The 18,518-nt window shown below is 35.6% G+C and overlaps 1 protein-coding gene across 1 annotated transcript in view; it reads left to right on the plus strand.

Annotated features, from left to right (window-relative positions):
* The window catches only part of TRPM1 (transient receptor potential cation channel subfamily M member 1), a 191,495-nt gene that overhangs the window by 109,295 nt on the left and 63,682 nt on the right, over positions 1-18,518 (plus strand). Inside the window, exons 3-11 of the mRNA XM_044665395.1 lie at positions 317-515; positions 2,704-2,917; positions 3,554-3,678; positions 4,345-4,516; positions 7,655-7,829; positions 8,436-8,559; positions 11,561-11,633; positions 14,250-14,350; positions 17,482-17,652. Of these exons, the coding sequence (XP_044521330.1) occupies positions 317-515; positions 2,704-2,917; positions 3,554-3,678; positions 4,345-4,516; positions 7,655-7,829; positions 8,436-8,559; positions 11,561-11,633; positions 14,250-14,350; positions 17,482-17,652 (1,354 nt within the window). The remainder of the gene's footprint in view (positions 1-316; positions 516-2,703; positions 2,918-3,553; positions 3,679-4,344; positions 4,517-7,654; positions 7,830-8,435; positions 8,560-11,560; positions 11,634-14,249; positions 14,351-17,481; positions 17,653-18,518) is intronic.

Genomic DNA, 18,518 nt, shown 5'->3' on the forward strand with positions numbered 1-18,518 from the left:
CTTTAAGGTAGGGATCCAGATCATATTTATCTTTACATCTCCACCAATGCCTTGGATATCACAGTTGAGAGCAGAGACTTATTTTTGCCTTTTATTATATCCATAGGCACAATGCCTCACACAAAGTAAGCTCTTAATAAATGTTTGTTGCCTGACTGAGAATTAAACTACAAATTATAATCTATACTGATTCAGACTATTACTCCAATACAAATTTATATGTTGGCAACCAACACTTGGCAGGACTGGCCTTGTATAGCCACTCATGGAATTGATTTGCTTAATGAAAATAGAGACTTTTGACTTTTATTTTTAGGTGTTGCTGTGGCCTGCTTATTTCCCAACATATTCCACCTCTTCCGAGTAGCACTCCCAACAAAAATGCAGAGGAAAATAAACAAGTAGAGGCAGCACAGCCAGAGAAATGGTCTGTCAGTAAACATACCCAACTCTATCCAACAGATTCCTATGGGATGCTGGAATTTCAGGGTGGTGGACATTCAAACAAAGCAATGGTAAGAGATAAATTAAGGAGAAACATGGAGGAATATGCTATGGTACCACAAAAATGAATCCTACTATATAGACAATATTTTCATTCTGCTTTTCATTCAGGGATAGAATGAGTTCTTCTTATACTTTTTATTCAGAAATTGAACATCATTTTGAAGGAACATATAAAGTATCCATAAAAAAAGACTCCCTTTCCTACATTTGGGATACAGACTTCAAACAATTCCATGGTATAAACTTCAATCAAAGTCAAATCCAGTCTGTACTTTTTAATATGTGTTTGTTTGGCTACTTAGATATGGAAAGGAAGTTTTGTTTTCCTGACAAACTGGTGACTTGACAATATTCTCAGATGCTCTAAGCTCTCCTGGAATGATTTTTAATTGAGATTTCTTTCAATAACTTTGAAACTATGAAGAAGTAGCTTCTCTTTGCAAAGAAATGCTATGGAACAATACAATAGAATGCTGTTTCTTTTGTTTATGCTTTGTGTATCTTTCATAGGATTCTTGTGGCTCCTAGGTACCTGACCTTGGTTGGTTAAAAAAAAAATATAGGAATCTTACAGAAATTGTTTTACTTTTCTAAAATATGTATATATACATACATGAACTTGGAATATAAGTGTGTATGAGAGAGAGAGAGAGAGAGAGAGAGAGAGAGAGAGAGAGAGAGAGAGAGAGAGAGAGAGAGAGAGAACATAAGAAATAGTGTGGTATAATGAATGAAAAGACCTGAGTGTAAGTTCTACCCTTGACACATACCACTATGACCCTGGGCAAGAAGCTGTTGACTCCAAAATAGAAGGACTTTCTTTGCTTGAGAGTTCCCTATATCACTGAAATCAGTGGACCCAAGTTATCCAAGATATGGCATGCATGCCCTGGGGGCACAGAGGGAGCTGCTCTGTTCCCCCTTCTCCATTGCCCCTGAGGACATTTTTTGCATGATCTGTCCCTCTGTCCAGCTGACCAATGCAAGCACTTCCTCCCTCTACTCTCCAGGGTAACGTGAGGAGGGCTCACAGGTGGCTGGAAGGTGCAGTTTGGGCACACAGTCTCTAAAAGGTTAGCCAATGCTGGATATTCATACATATATGCACAATACATACTTACACATATGGATACATGCATCATACAAATAGATACATTAACTTTGAAATTTCAAAAAATTCCTATGGATTTTCAAGATCCAGGTTATTAGAAACTGTCTACTTCACCTAAAGAGAACTCTGAGAGTCTTTGTTTATAAGCAGTTACCCTTTGATGTTCAAGTAAGCATTATAAAGTACAAGTGACTTCCTGTACCAATGAGTACATTCTCTCAGCACCTTCTTGAAATTATTTTGATTTTGGCCAGTCCTGTGATTCCATTTGTGTGGTAAACACCCAGTAAGGAAACTCCCTTTAACAATGTAGATCCACAATTAAATGTGATTTTTAGCCTTAAAGAATTGTCTGGTAGCATTGAGAGGATTAACTACTTGTTCAGGGTCACACAGCCAATATGTGCCAAAGTTTGGACTTGAATCTCCATCTTCCTGACTCTATCAGATTTATAACCACTACACCATCTTGTCTCTCATTTGGGAACCAGATGAGTTTCAACAATTCTTCCTCCCAAGTAAACTTTTGTAACTGCTTATTTCACTGTCCTATGAATGTTCTTTGAGTAAAATTTCGCTTTGTTTAAACAAAATGTGATCTTTCAGAACTATACTATACGTAGTTGGCAAATATAATAGCAATTGACATGGTGCAATTGGACACAAATAAATAATTCACAAAGGGTATAAATTCTGAATATTAATCTCTTCTCTATTGAAAATGCAAGGCTTAAATCTTAGTCTCGTGAAGACCTTATATCTCAGTACCTAGCTGTCTCAAGCAGTTTACCATTCTATTTTGCTCTTCTGCTTATGAGATGAGTCCAGGGCCTGACCAGGGTGTCACAGAACAGATTTTGGAATTCTCCACCTCTGAGTTTCTACTTTGTTGCTGAACCAGAGTCACACAGGTTAGGTGGTAGAACTGATAGGGGGAGAAGTTAGCAGGGACTCAAGGCACTACAACATGAAAGAAAAAAAAAAAAAGAACATTCCCTACTCACGCTTATCTAATTTGATTGGTAACCTTTGAGCCAAGAAGCAAAACCAAGAATTTATACTCAGTATCACAAAATCTTTTGCAGTATATCCGCGTGTCGTATGACACCAAACCGGATTCACTTCTTCATCTTATGGTGAAAGACTGGCAACTAGAACTTCCCAAGCTTTTAATCTCTGTTCATGGGGGACTCCAGAACTTTGAGATGCAGCCCAAGTTGAAGCAGGTATTTGGAAAAGGACTAATCAAAGCTGCCATGACAACAGGAGCCTGGATTTTCACTGGAGGTGTCAGTACTGGTAAGAACCTTGATTTAACTGATGAGTGGCAGAACTTGTATGTCCAAAAGAAACTTCTAGTAATTCAGAAAGACCTTTTAAAAGTTCCTACACTGATAACATATATATTAAAATTGAAATAATAAAAAGAAGACCAACATAGACCTTGCATAAGGATAACATCCCCTCTACCACATATACACACACAACATATTTCATCTTTAGAGCATTCAGGGCCAACTCTAAATCCTTCTTTAGATAATGCCTTGTGTTTGGCTTTGGTACTCTCTTTATAGACCACTGAAACAAAAATAACTTTCTAAAGTGAACTCATTAAGACCTATATTTGGATCTTTAGAATTAGTGTCATAAAAATCTGCAGTGCTACCCAATTCCTCCCTATATAGTTTTGTGGGGTTTTTTATTTGCTTGGGTTTTTTTCCTCTAGGAACTAAGGCAAGATTCTTATTTACTGTAAATTGATCATCCTGTTTCATCTTTTTAAAAATTATATGGGTTCTTATTTTAATTTTAAATTCATTATTAGAGTTATTAGTTGTGGTCCAAAGAGCTTCAAAAGTTCATATGATCAGAGGCCTTAGAGCTAGAAGGGGCCTTAAAGATGATCTATTCCAACAAATCATTGCTTCTTTGTAGGTGTCATTAGCCATGTAGGTGATGCCTTGAAAGATCATTCTTCAAAGTCTAGGGGCAGGATTTGTGCCATAGGAATTGCTCCATGGGGCATTGTGGAAAACAAGGAAGACCTCATTGGAAAGGATGTAAGTTTTTGTCTTGTGGTGGTTATTGTTCAGTAATTTTTCACTTGTGTCTGACCCTTCATGATCCCATTTGGGGTTTTCTTAGCAAAGATCCTGGAGTCATTTGCCATTTTCTTCTCCAGTTCATTTTACAGATGAGGAACTGAGGCAAACTGGGTTAACACAGGGTCACACAGCTAGTAAGTATCTGAGGCCAGATTTTAACTCAGGAAGATGAGTCTTCTTGACTCCAGGTCCAGAATTTAATCCATTGCACCACCTAGCTGCCCAAAATCTTTGTCTTTGGAACTTGTAAGTTTGTGAATTGTCACTGTGTTAGGGTAATGAATATCTCATTAATTTGCCTACTATGTAATGTATTAATTCAGCAAAGTAGTGAAGCAAAGGTGAATTGGGAATAGCAACTCATGAGTTGCCTTTACAGGGCTTTGCAAACTTGGCAGTTCCACCATTAACCTCTTCGAGAACCATCATGAACTAACCATATTAGATTTAAATAGCTATTAAATTTTTACCTGTTTTTTACCTATCTTTTTACCTATCATTTTACCTATCATTTTTGTCTCATCAATTTGTTTCAAAATTAATTTACATGTATTATTCCTCTAGGTGGTGTTTTACAGCAATAACAAAAACTTTTTTTTAATACCTATACATTTTCATTAGGTAACAAGGGTTTATCAAACCATGTCAAACCCTTTAAGTAAACTTTCTGTACTAAACAACTCTCATACTCACTTCATCTTGGCGGATAATGGCACACTTGGCAAATATGGAGCAGAAGTGAAGCTCCGGCGGCAATTGGAAAAACATATCTCTTTACAAAAGATTAACACACGTAAGTAGAGCAGAAATAGTAATATTTCTGAATAGTAATCAATGGCAAATAGAGGCAATATATGTGTATATATAACATACATATTGTCTACATGGTGTGATTATAAAAAAGTCATACCTGAATTTCATAATAACCATGTCAGAACTCATGTTTACAAATGAGATTTTGATCTTTTAGCTGTCACTTTGGAAGATGTGGGAGAAGCATAAGAAGCTCAGGGGCTTCCATGCCCAATGAACCCCAGGACATAAAATTTGTGGGTAGTTAGGAAGTCAGGGGCTTTCTATTCAGCAAGGCTATGGAAACAAGCCCTGTGCACCCCAAATTGCAAGGCCTCTGGATAGCCATTAACTTAGAAGCAGTAAGACATGTAGTCTGCTCCCCAGCATGAGAAAAGCAAACATTTCCCTCTTCCCAAAACACTAGATGTCCTGCCAAGAAAATAATAAGCAAGAGTACTGTAAGAAGAACATTCAGTATTCTATACAAAACTGGGTCATACATTGACATGTTGAATTGACATGCTACCTATGATTTATTAACCTTTAGAAAACACTGTTTAGAGCTACTAAGACATTCTACATCCATTATTTCCAACTTGTAAATCATTGCCAATCATTGTTCCTATCAAAAAACTTAGTCACTGCCCAGCAAGAGGATGTCTGAGAGTCTGATCTGTAAGCCTGGGGAGTTGATCCTCCTGTAATCCCAAAGTCATTTCTCTCATCCCGGTTCAGAACCCACAAGTAATTTGTGATCATCACTTGACAGGAAGGTTACACATTTATTCCAATGATAATATTGTTCAAAATATTTTTAGGACTCTTCTTTTGGAATTGCCTTCGCATCTCAAAGCAAATTCTGTTTATTATTTTCAACTGCGATAAATCTCGGTCCTCTGAGGGTCGATCTGATTTTGAAAAAAGCCAAAACTCACTTGAAACCAAGGGATAGTGAATATATCAGTGATTGAGTGGGCTAATACTTTATGATCCTATGTTGAGTTGACAATAAATATGACAATAAAGTAGTGAAAATGGTTGTATGATTCTCTCCTAAGGCTTGCAAACTGTTTCTGAAAGCAGTTCTAAAATAGGAATCCCTAAAGTTATTTAAAATAGCAATTTCATTGGAATAAGTATATTTGCCTTTGAAGGTGACTAATTTGAAGGGAACCACACTCTTTTGAAAGTATTAATTCTTATATGTTTTAAATTAGTCTCATTTTGTTGATAGTTATACTTCTACGTGTTGATAAGCCATGATTATAAAGTATATTTTTACAATTAGTGTAATTCAGCTAAGAAGTCATGGAAATCAGTTGGTGAAGTTTAAAATTTTAATATTCTTTCACTTAACCCTACTTATGATGTGTTAAAGAAACATTTTAATAAGCTTTTGTTCCAAACAGTGTAAGTTGTTGGAAGATAAACTAAATTAGAAAAGAAGAAAATTGAAACACCAAATCAAGCAATATTTAAGAATTGAGAGAGCAGCCAACTACTTTGAAAAGATTTCAGACATCCTGGATTCATATCCTGATTTTAAATATTAGTTGACTTAAATGGTTTTTGTTGTGTTTTTATTCTGTTTTAAGTTGTAAGTCATCACACCACCAAAACTTCAACTGACTATGTGACCTGTGGGCTTCCCTTTGTCATCCTATGCCTGGAAATCAGAGTGGGGCAGGGACAGCAAAGGGATGCTCAGCTGTCGTCTTCTACAGCATTGAACTATTTCAGCATTAGAGATTCCAGCCTAACCCTAGAAGACCTAATTTCTGCTACTTTTCTGGATAAAACTTAGTTGACCACTATATTGCTGAAGACCTGAAATAATGGAAACCAATGAAATTCCAATTCAGAGTGGTACTGTTTCCTTCTGGAAGAGGACAAAGCAAAATCAACCTAATGTTCTAGAAATATTATTGGAGTATATCATTTAGCTATATTCAAAATAAATTTTTATGTAGCTACAATTTTTGCATCATCTCATTATCTGGAAGAGTAGGGAATTGAGAATTTGTAAAAAGAATTCCTTACTTTTATTGTTCTGGAAGGGATTTTGACTAGTGTTAGAACATGGTAGTCTCTGTCACCACTTTCATCAATATTCCTCAAAGTGGGTCCTCTTTGAATCTGCAAGGTCAAAACTTTACATAATAATACTAAAACATTATTTGCCTATTAAAATATTCTTCCCTCTTCCAACTACATATCTCTGTGAGGCTAGATTTTCTTTATGTACTTCAACCAAAATGACGTGTCTTAACATGTCAAATACAGAAGCAAATATGAGAATACAGCTGAATTTTTTCAGTCAGATGTTAAAGAGATTTGAAAAAATGTGCAAAACAATGCCACTCTTCTCATTAAATATATTTGTTCTGGAAAATAGTTATTTTTCATAAAATATATTGTTTATGTTAACATGTAATTGGTTTGCAATTGTTATTTTTAAGTGAAATTTTTTTAGTTTTAAATCCTAATATGGCAAATGTCAATAGATCTAATCCACATAAAATCTCTTTGGAGTACTCATTAAATTTTAAGAGCGTAAAAGTCTCAGTAACTGAAAGCTATCATTTAGCTCTTTCTTTTCATTTTGTGGACATTACATCCTTTATGTGAACTTTTTGGCTATCATTTTTTCATGCCATTAGTGGCTTAAGGAAAGCAATATTTGGGAGGGGAAACAATTTGACATATAGAGAAGTAAATGTTAATCACCAAGATTGGCCTTTAAAGTACAAAGTCCAGAAGTGAAAATTTTCAAAGAGCCCATTATATCCCTCATTTCTGACACTCCTATCATTACCACTCTCCAAACATAAGGCCATTGAAGCACTGATGAGAACTGCCGAACTGCCAAACTTCCTAAGCCTTATGCTGATTAAATAACATGTAGGTCTCAACTTGTATATGAAAACTGATAAGCAATCAACTGTATAGATTTAAAAGAAAGTGAAAGTAGTTTGTTTGGATCTCTTCTTTTTGGAAAAAGAAAAAACGTGGAATGGCACAAATTTGAGGTTGCTTCTCCTCACTTGTCAAAAACTTTTGGATAGATTAGATCAGATGAAGAGGCCTTGGAATCCTATAACTCTGGTCCTGACAGGAGATATTCTTTGCGTTATAGGACTGGGACAAGGTGTTCCTGTTGTTGGCGTTATCGTTGAAGGAGGTCCTAATGTGATCTCCATTGTCCTGGAATGTCTTCGAGAAGATCCCCCTATTCCCGTTGTGATTTGTGATGGCAGTGGGCGAGCATCAGACATTTTGTCTTTTGCACACAAATACTGTGAAGAAGGAGGGTAGGATTTCTAACATATCAAAGGGAAATGAAAAGTTTAATTTTTTTAAATCCCAAAATAGTAAAAAACAAGACAAAACCTATTATATGAGTTTCTTTGATTACTCAGGGTCAGGATAATGTCATCCAACAGTATTCTATCTTGAAGTAACAATATGATCCCTTCCAACTTTATCATCCTTTATGAGATTTCTGGAAAGACTAGAATTTAGTACAATTGTAGACAATGCTTTCTACTAGTTTTGCCTAAGACTTGGCAAATATAGAAAAGAAATCTGGCAGTCCTAATACAGTATTAAATTAGGAATCCTAGGGGGCAGCTAGGTAGCTCTGTGGATTAAGAGTCAGGCCTAGAGACAGGAGGTCCTAGGTTCAAATCTGGCTTCAGCACTTCCCAGATGTGTGATCCTGGGCAGGTCACTTAACCCCCATTGCCTATCCCTTACCACATTTCTGTATTAAAACCATACATAGTATTGATTCTAAGGTGGAAGGTAAGAATTTGAAAAAGTAAGAGGGATCCTAGATGATACTTGGGTAGATTTTTTAAAAATGATCAATCATCTATAATGTTTTTCTCTTTCTTTTCATGTTCTTTCTTGAATAGGATAATAAGTGAATCCCTCAAGGATCAGCTTCTAGTTACCATTCAGAAAACATTTAACTACAACAAGATTCAATCTCATCAGCTCTTTGTAATTATCATGGAGTGTATGAAAAAGAAAGAACTTGTAAGTGTCTCAAAACTCAGTCAAGTGCTTTATTCTCATCCTAAACCTTCTCAGGAATCTCATGATTTTTCATGTTTTGGCCTTTCTGCTCCCAAGAAACACTTTGCATTAGATATCAAATCAGTAATTTTATGAGAATTCCAACTTTCTTATCTTCCAGGAAGGTACTGCATTTATATTCAGTTTCATAGCCGTTATTTCCAGCCCAGAAAATAGGAGAAGCACAGCAATGCCTAGTAAATGTGAAGGGACAATAAATATCAAATCTTATTGGCCATGGAATGAATAAATTAATTTTAGCTCAATTATCATGTCTTTGAGATAAATTGTGCAAGATGAGCCACATTTTTTCTCAATATTTCTATAGAATTTCACCAGACCCCCTTAATGGGTTTTAAAGGGATTTGAAGAATTATGAAAGAAGAATGACTTATAGTCATTTCACATTGTAATTAAAATGTTTTATTATTTCCATTTGAAAATGCAAAAATTCATTTCCCAAACCTTCCTTCCTATTAAGTATACTCATAGGATAGTGCCATTAACCATGCCAGGAGTACTGCAACCTAATATATTGCCAAGGGAAATGGAGTAGAAATCAGGAGACCTGCGTCATAGTCCTGACTCTGACACTAATTATCTGTGTTGCCTTGGGCAAGTCATCTTATCTTTCTGGGTCCTAGTTTTCTCATCTGTAAAATGAAAGGGCTCTATAGATAATCTCTAAGGTCCTTTCCAGCTCTATGACCTAATGTGAAATGGCCCTGGCAACATTCTAAGCTTACAAATAAATTTCAAATACATTATATTTGTTGAGTTAGGCATTTTTATGAGAGACACTATGCTCTAGGACCAGGGTTCTTAATTTAGAATCATTGAACTTAGATTTTTAGAATGCTTTGTTAATTATTTTAGAATAACTATTTTAGAATGTTAGAATAATTTTGTTAACTATTTTAGAATAACTTTGTTAAATGGTTTTTTTCTAATATGACATGTTATTTTATGCATCTAAAACATTCTGAGAAGGGGTCCATAGATTTCACAAGACTACAAAGGGGTCTATGACAAATTATTAAAAAAATATTCGGAATCCTCTGATGATACATGTGGCATCAAGAGACCTGAATTTGAATCTCACTTTCAACTAGCTATAGGATTAGACAAGTCTTTAAACTTCACAGATCTCTGATTTTCTCATATAAAAAATGAAAATAATAATTCCTGGACTAAGGTAAAACTGCTTTGTGTACCTCAAAGCATAAGTATTAAATCTGTGAGTACAATGTAATTTGTTTTAGTAATCAGATTTTAAGCATTAAGAATAATTCTTCCAACATATGCTGAAGTAGCAGGTTGGGTAAATAAATGCCCAGGTAAATTCTATGTTGCAGCAGCAACAATGCTGTTAATACATTATGATTAAACCCCACATGAATATAAGCCAGCATGTCATAATCAATAGCAAGCGTGCCTCCAAGCCAGGAAGATCAGCTTTTAAGCATCCCCTCTCACATGTGAATATGTGTGATCCTGGGCACATTAACTTGACCTCTTGGAGCTCTAGACAACACTCTAAGATTATGCCTTATATATTGATGAAGTCACAAATTCAGGCCTTATCCCCATATAATATTGAGGTTCCCTACTATTTCATCCTTCAGCTGAGTTTAATACATCCTTTTATATTCTTCATTTGGGTAAAGACATCCCCCAAAAGGATACTAAGCACTTTATATTGATATTTCTCAAATTCATAGCAAAAAGACATGAAGCTAATTATTCCACTAAATGAGTCTGAAATACAAAGGAAAAGAAAAGAGACCCCAAAACAATGGTGTTCTTTTTGTGTTTTCAGCCCAGCTTCTTTATTTAAAGACTCCATCCTCCTGGTTTCCCCAAAACTAACTAAATATGCTTCACAAATGCTGTGGGTAAAGAGCTGGAATGAAGACTTCATCTCAATAACTTTTGAGGCAAATTCATTTGGTAGGGGAGAAGGGCTAGGAGGCAGCTGATAACCTCAGGCATCCCTCTGATGACTCAGTATATCAGACCTCTATTTGATAATGTATCCAAAAACCCTCCAATGACCCATTCCCCACAAGCCCTCCATCTCAGATCTATAAAATCAGCTGACTTTGAACTTTTCATTTTTGCTTCCTAGGAACATAACTTCCATTTATAGCACCATTACTATGGGCCTAAGTAAGCACACTAGATTTATAATATGAGTTCAAATCCTGATTGTGCCCCTTATTTCTGGTGTGACCTTAGACAACTAATTTAAGTTCGCTGGAATTTCAGCTCCCTCATCTGTGAAATAAAAGTATTCAACCAGATGACCTCTATGACTCCTTTGAGTCCTGTGATCACATGTATGATTTTCTGATGAACCAAGAACAACCCGTGATGTTTTGCCTCAGTAATGTTTTTCATAGAGCCATTTAATGATGTTAAGTGAAGTATGACTGAATAGAGACATGGAGCAAAGTTCAAGACCAGGAGCAAAACTATCACAAAGATTATATTGAGACTTCAGAAATAAAATATACTTCTTAATAAATTATTTAGCCCACAGAATTATTTCAGTAGTCATTGGTCTATTTTACTTCACTTCAAAAATCTTATGATATTTCTAGTAGGGTTTTTCCTTCCACCAATACAGATTAAATCTTCTCTTCCCTCCTCCTCACATCCATGACTTGGTAAATATAATCTTCTATAATTAATGTGGCCAAGAGTTATTATTCTTTGACCAACATGATAACAAACTTCTCTGAATTCAGCTAGACTAGTCCTAGAGTGACAGGCATATGGTTTCAGTTTGTTAGGACCCACCAGAGCTTGCACTAAATGCACTGGCCATTTCCATACTACCACCAGACTTCAGGAGAATTCTATGGTGGCAGTATGTTTATGATATTAAAAAGCACATGATCTTCTCTCATTTTTAGTTTTGTTTTAATTCAATATTTATATTTTTAATCTCTGCTTTCAGGTCACTGTGTTCCGAATGGGTTCAGAAGGTCAACAAGATATTGAAATGGCAATTTTAACTGCTCTACTAAAGGGTGAGTTCTCCAGAAAATCATGATTCACTTCAATTCAGTTCGACAAGTAAGAAACATTTTCTCTGTGCCTACCATTTGATCCTTGCTTGTGAGAGAGGAGGAGTCTTATCAGTACTGAAACCAACCATATTCCCTTCTCCTTTCATAAAAAATTGTGTCTATTGAGTTACATTCTGAGCTAACTAGCTTGGTCAAAATTAACCAATGAATCTCAGATTTTTAAAGCACAGAGAGAAACCTTAAAAAAAGTTATTTCATTCATTCCAATTTCCTCATTTTATATGAAGAAATGAAGAGTAAGAGATATGATTTTATGTGCCTGAGATAAATAAGTTGTGGTCTTAGGTCTAAAATATAAGTCTTCAGACAGTCCATCCAGCCAAGTTGCAAGTATACCACATCATCTTTCCATATCATTTGGTCTACACAATTATGGTAGACACTACTAGATCTGTATCCTAAAGAGATAAAATTTTGGAAAAGGACCTGTTTGTACAAAAATATTTATAACTGCTCTTTTTGTGGCAGCAAAGAATTGGAAACTATAAGGATGTCCCTCAATTGGGGAAATGACTGAACAAATTGAGGTATATGATGGTGACAGAACACTATTGTGCTGTAAGGAATGAAGAACAGGATGATTTCAGAAAGAACAGTAAAAAGCAACATGAACTAATGCAGAGTGAAATAAGCAGAGCCAGAAGAACATTATACTTAGTAACAGAAATATTGCGGAACAATCAAATGTGATAGATTTTGCTGCTAACAGCAATACAATGTTCCAGGACAATTCTAAGGAACTATCTTAGATAGAACTAAGGTGCTATCCACCTCCAGAGAAAGAACTGTTGGAATAGAAATTCAGATAAAAACATATGATTTATTATTTTTTATTTGGGTATTTGGCATGGGGTTTGGGTTTTATAAGATTATTTACTTTCAAAAATGAATAAATATGGAAATACATTTTGCATAATAATACATATACAACCCAGACAAAATTGCTTGTCAGCTCTGGAAAGGGGGAGGGAAGAAGGAAAGGAAACAATATGAATCATATAACTTTGGAAAACTTATGTGATAATTCATTAAAATAAAAAAAGAACTTGGAAGAACAAAAAAAGCATAGATAGCCCCCAAAAATTTATGCTAGAAACTTCATGAGAATATCCTTTCTTGTGGACAAGCAATAAAATCTTGAGGAGAGGTTTACTTCATCCTGAAATTGGAATCAGTTTTTATGTGTCATTAATTAAATAATAAACTCTTATTCCAGGCTATCCTTTGTCAAGCATACTATCTATCTAATTAATATAATTTATCTATGCTGTACATGTCGGTGGCTCAATGAATTTTTGATCTTATTGATATGAGTACTGTTTTCAGTGTTGTAAAACACAATCTATGCCTTCTTATACTTTGGTAAATCTGGAAATTAATTAGTGAGCATTTATTAAATCTCTACTTATGTGTAAGGCACTGCGCTAGATGTTGGGGGTACAAATACAAATATTAAGAATAAGATAATCTCTACTCTCAAAGAGTTTATATTATTTTTTAAATGACTCAAGATAAAAGCTTCCCTTTTCTTAAAATTTCCTCTACTTATATATAAATCTACATTTTCAAATTCAATACCTGAAATAACCTTTGATTTAGTGGAAGGAAAAAGCTAAAAAAGGACTCAGATGGTGAAATGTAATTAGTAATTAGCTAATTAATATAAGAGTATGAGAACAATGATTCTTTATAAAGATAATTTGCCTTAATAAATGTAGTTGGTTTCAAAAATCTAGTAACTTCTACTGTAAAAAATTCTTAACATACACATATTTGTCTCTGAAAATAAGTTCTTATAGGAGAAAATAAGACACACCTGCTTCTTGTATCAATAATCTTGCTCACTTGTAGGCCAAAAGAAGGAACTGCTATTATCTGACTTAAATACTTTAGGTAACCTGCAACTAATGCCATAAAACCACAGTGATAGAAAGTGGGTAAATTGTCTTTGTTAATTATTCCATTATCCCATAAAGCGATGGTGACTTAAATGAGATAAATGTTTGAACTACTCTGCTTCTTGTGCTTATTATACCTGTTGACTGGCCAAAGACAAAACAAAATTTTTTTCTAAATCTAGTGTTTTATTCTTACAACTCAAAAAAATGTGCCATTTTTTTTTTGACTGAATCTCCCTATCTCTTCCAGGCTTGAAATGTAGTGGTCACTCCTGGGGTCAGTCCCAATGCTGAGAGACATGAGAACTTAAACTTTTTTTTTCCCAACATGAGATAGTTTGTCCCTACTTGGACAGCCTGGGGAGGTCTCTCCTCCTGGGGGCTTACCACTTAAAGGATGCCAGACAGTGAGGTTATTCAATTAGCATTAGTCCTAATGAGTGAACTCAAGTAATCCAGCTGCCTCAACCTTTTCCAGTAGCAGAAATTACAATCCTATGCATCCCACTTCTAGCTAGCTTAACCTTTCTTTCTCCACAGGAGCCATAAAAATGTCTTCTACTTTCATACTGTTAGTGACTCAACTTGTTTCTTCAGTATTGAACATCCTACTAGTCATTTACTTGGATATAGGAAGTAGTTATTTTTGCTTCTTCAGGTACAAATGCATCAGCTCCTGATCAGCTGAGTTTAGCTCTTGCCTGGAACCGTGTTGACATTGCACGAAGTCAAATCTTTGTCTTTGGACCCCACTGGCCGGTGAGACTACTTTTTTTCCCCCTATTCCAAATGTATATTTTTTATGCAAATGACATATCAGTATTTGTTCCATTACCATACCAATCTTGCCAACATTTCTCAGTCATGTTTCATATTCTAATTTGTTATAACATTAAGACTAAACATAAACATTGTGTTTTCCCTAAGGGGACCAATGAACTTTGTATGTGAAAAACAAAAAGTAATGTGTTAATTCAGGCCTAAATCAATCTTGTTAAATAAATAAATTGGAAAAGTGAGCCCCAAATACCTTACTTGTCAGTATGGAAAATATTATCCTTTTAAAGTATGGAAAAAACTTTAAAAAGTAACACATTGAAAATCCAATATAATCTATCACAAGAGCTTTGCTAAGTAAAACAACCATATTGCCTGAAACAAGTACAGTGTTTTTATTGTATCTTTATCTATTTTACTTTTTTATTGCTCAATGGGAATAAAATTAATGCAAAAACTTTAAATAATGTTAGGTATTTTTGAAGGAAAGGGGTGATATGTGTACATTTGTATGTTTATTAAATTCCCTAAAATTAAGCCCCGTAGTTCAATCCATTCACATATTCCTTCCTTCAGGATCCTCTAGTTTTTAGTTTCATGGAAAATGGGAAGCTAACAAAAGAAATTGCTACAGGACTGGTTTGGGTTACTTGTAACAAAGAAAACTTTGGCAAGCAGGTTGAAAAATATTGACATGGCTAGCACATAAAAGCTCCATTGTCTCCATTTTCAATGATTCATGAAAATGCCATATAATCCTCTGACTCTTTAGGATAGAGTACATGTCCTGGGCTAAAGAAAAAGGTCTAAATAATCTCTGAAGTACTGTATACCTTCAATAGTTGAATATCCAATCACAATCTGTTAAAAAAAAAACAATTTAACAAACATTTATTGAATTACTAAAATCTCTGTAGTAGTTGCTGAAGGAGATATACAAATAGATAACATATAGTCCTTGTCCTCAAGGAATTTGTAATATAGTTTAAGAGATAAGAAATGTATGTATATAATGATAATGTGGATAATAGGAAATATAATGTATAATAGGAGTATAATGTGTAAATGTATGGCTACAAAAATAATGTGAATTTTGATAGAAAATTAAAACAAAAGACACAAAGTACTCTATGACAGTTTAGAGGTTAAGAGATTAATGCTGTCGGACCTGGATGATGAGAGTCCAACCCGAGACAAGACAAAGAGTGGAGTAATGCCATAAGGCTTTATTGTAGGAAAGGAAATGGGGAGAAAGGGTGTAGAGGTGGCAAAGGAAGAAGGAGCAGGGAGACCCAATGCTAGTAAAGGTGGCTGTGGAATCCAGGGGAGGAGTAAGGAAGAAAGGAGAGAAGGGGATGCCCAAAATCTGTGGATTGTGTGTCACACCAGGTCTGTCACTTTCCCACATCAAACCCTCTTCAATATATACCTATATTTTTTACAATGGCTAGGGGTCCCCACTGGGGTGGAGAAGGGGGCGATCTTTTATAGAGTAGTGGTCTGGGATGAGATAACCTGGATTGTCTCTATTGGTCAAGTTGTGCTTATTTGGGTTCAGCTGATTGGATGGCCCTAAGGGGGTTGGGAACTTTGGTCCCTGGTGGTGGGAAGTTCTCAAGCCTGATGGTCTGTGATACAGGAGATTGTTTGTCTTGTCCTGAGAGCAAAGTCCCGATGATTTGCCAGGTATTGCTATTGTGGCAGTTTCTGTCCTAGGCTCAGGCAGGTGCTGGGAGAAAGGGGAAAGGGGAGGGTTTTTGGTATTGGTAGGGAAGGGGGAAGGGGAAAAGGGGTTTTAGTCCCAGGATCTATGAAGTGATACTTAGGGAAACTGGAGAAAGTTTCATAAAGGAGGTAATAATCTGATATAGAAGAAGGTTCCTTCAACTAGTGGAGTTTGAAATGAAGGTCTTCAAGGCATCAAGAAGCATGTAACTCCTGGCTAAAAAAGAGAAAATTGCAATATATGGACAGGAGATGGCAAAGTTCCAGTGTTGACATAGCATAGAGTATATTAGAGGGAAGTAATATGAGGTAAGATGGGAAAGAACTAGGATGGTACTAGATTGTGAAAGGCCTGGAATGGCTGCCTAAGAAGTCTGGCATTTAATGAGTAGTTAATAGGAATCTACTGAAGAGTTCTTAGAAAAGGAATGATATAATTAGGTCAGATAATAAAAAGAGAAATTTGGCATAAGTATGAAGAACAGATTAGAAGAGATAATGAAGGAAGGTGCTATCTTTAGGGAGCCATTACAATAGTCAGGTAGTTATCCATGGTACCTGTGCTAGGGAATTGGCAGTAGGAACAGAGATTAAAGGTTTAGAATACTTGGTAAAATGGTTGGTCATAAAATGTTAAGGAAATGGAAGAACTAAAGGGAACACAACAAGGTGATTTGTTTGAATGTCACTAACAAAAATAAGAAATTAATAATGATGATGATGGATTGGATCTATGATTTCATTGGTAGGGAACTCCCAGTTGAAGACATTTCTTCCAACAATGCAAGTTGACTCCTTATCTGCAATTTAAAGAGATGCCTAGAATATATCAATGCCATCTAACCTTCCTGGGGTCATATAGTTGATATGTGTCAGAGGAAGAACTTGGACTCAGTCTTCCTGGTTCTGAAGCCAGCATTCTATCAGCTACTCCATTCTACTTCTCTGTATATAGAACATCTCAAAAGTCTTAGTGCAGTTTTAAGCCATTTAAGCTTTTTGGGACAACCCAAATAGTGCTTGGAGGTGTGCAAAGTGCTTTACATACATTGACTCATCATATGAGAATCAGGAGCTATTATACCTATTATTTGTAAGAGTGGTCCTATGTGTAAACACATGCCAAAAAAAATAAGATGTCAATCTAAATACATAAACTGCTGCCCATGGGAAAAACAAAGCAAATTGCCATATGTCACAAACATAAGCTATGTTAATAAGGAGGTTCCCAGTTTGCAGCACATTTGGTAGCAAACAGATCAAGTCTATCCTGAATATGTATGTGTGTAAGTGTGAACAGTGTGGAATTAATGACAGTCATGAAATTTTCCTTTGGGTAAATGTCAACTTCAGTGTTTTTAACCAAATATGTTTGCTGTTCAATGTAGCCTTTAGGAAGCCTGGCACCTCCTGATGTCAAAGCAACTGAGAAGGAAAAGAAATCTCCAGCTGCACCAGCCAAGGGGGGCAGAGGAAAAGGAAAAGGAAAAAAGAAAGGAAAAATCAAAGAAGAAGTAGAAGAAGAAACTGATCCAAGAAAGATTGAGCTTCTAAACTGGGTGTGTGAAAAATATATTTAAGATTTTTGTTAGTTTCAGAATGTTAGAACTTTAAGAGATGTATCTCATTCCAAATCTTCATCTTACAAATGAGGAAGTGGAGGCTGGTTGAGGGGATGATGATAATGATGATGATAATCAGGAACTTGTTTTCTTGTCCTTTCATCCCCTTGTCCCTTTAACTTCTTGATTTTGCACTCTTACCTGCACAGATAAGATTTTCATCTTCCACATGTAGGGTATGGGTGTTTTGTACATAGTCAGATAGGAATAGAAACTGGACCTCTGAGTTCATTGATATAGGAACTCCTAAATGAGGAGTTTCCTTTACTAAAACAGGTGAGTACCTCCTCTGAAATTTGTCTTATGTAAGAAAATATTTGACAACCATGTTGGAGTCAAGATGATGGACAGTTACCTGATTAGAATGTGGAAGACCTGAGCTTGGCAGGAGCTTGGCAGGAGCCAAAAGCAGTTAGGCTCGGGTATAAAAGCCAGGGATTTGAACCCATCTGGATCTCAGTAATGAGATATTGGTTTGGGTGAAGGGTGGTTTTGGGTAGGCCTAGCTTGTACTCTATTCATCAACCAGCAACCAACTTAAACTGTGCTTCATCAATCCCTATCTCCTGAGTTACAGTTACTAAGGAAGATCAACAAACCTTGTCATTCAGCAGGATAACCTTGATTTTAGGTTGAGGCCTCTCAAGGCCTCAGCCAAGCTGACAATCATCAAAACTTTGATCATGTAATATATGAGAGAAGATTCATTAGTAATATAATCATCTAAATATAGTTAAAGATTTCCTATTCCCACTTTCCCAGCTCCTCCTCCCCTAAGTCTATTAGATATTAAATCATCTTTA

This window comes from Gracilinanus agilis, chromosome 2 (genome assembly GCF_016433145.1).
Source record: "Gracilinanus agilis isolate LMUSP501 chromosome 2, AgileGrace, whole genome shotgun sequence".
Taxonomy (NCBI): Eukaryota; Metazoa; Chordata; class Mammalia; order Didelphimorphia; family Didelphidae; genus Gracilinanus; species Gracilinanus agilis.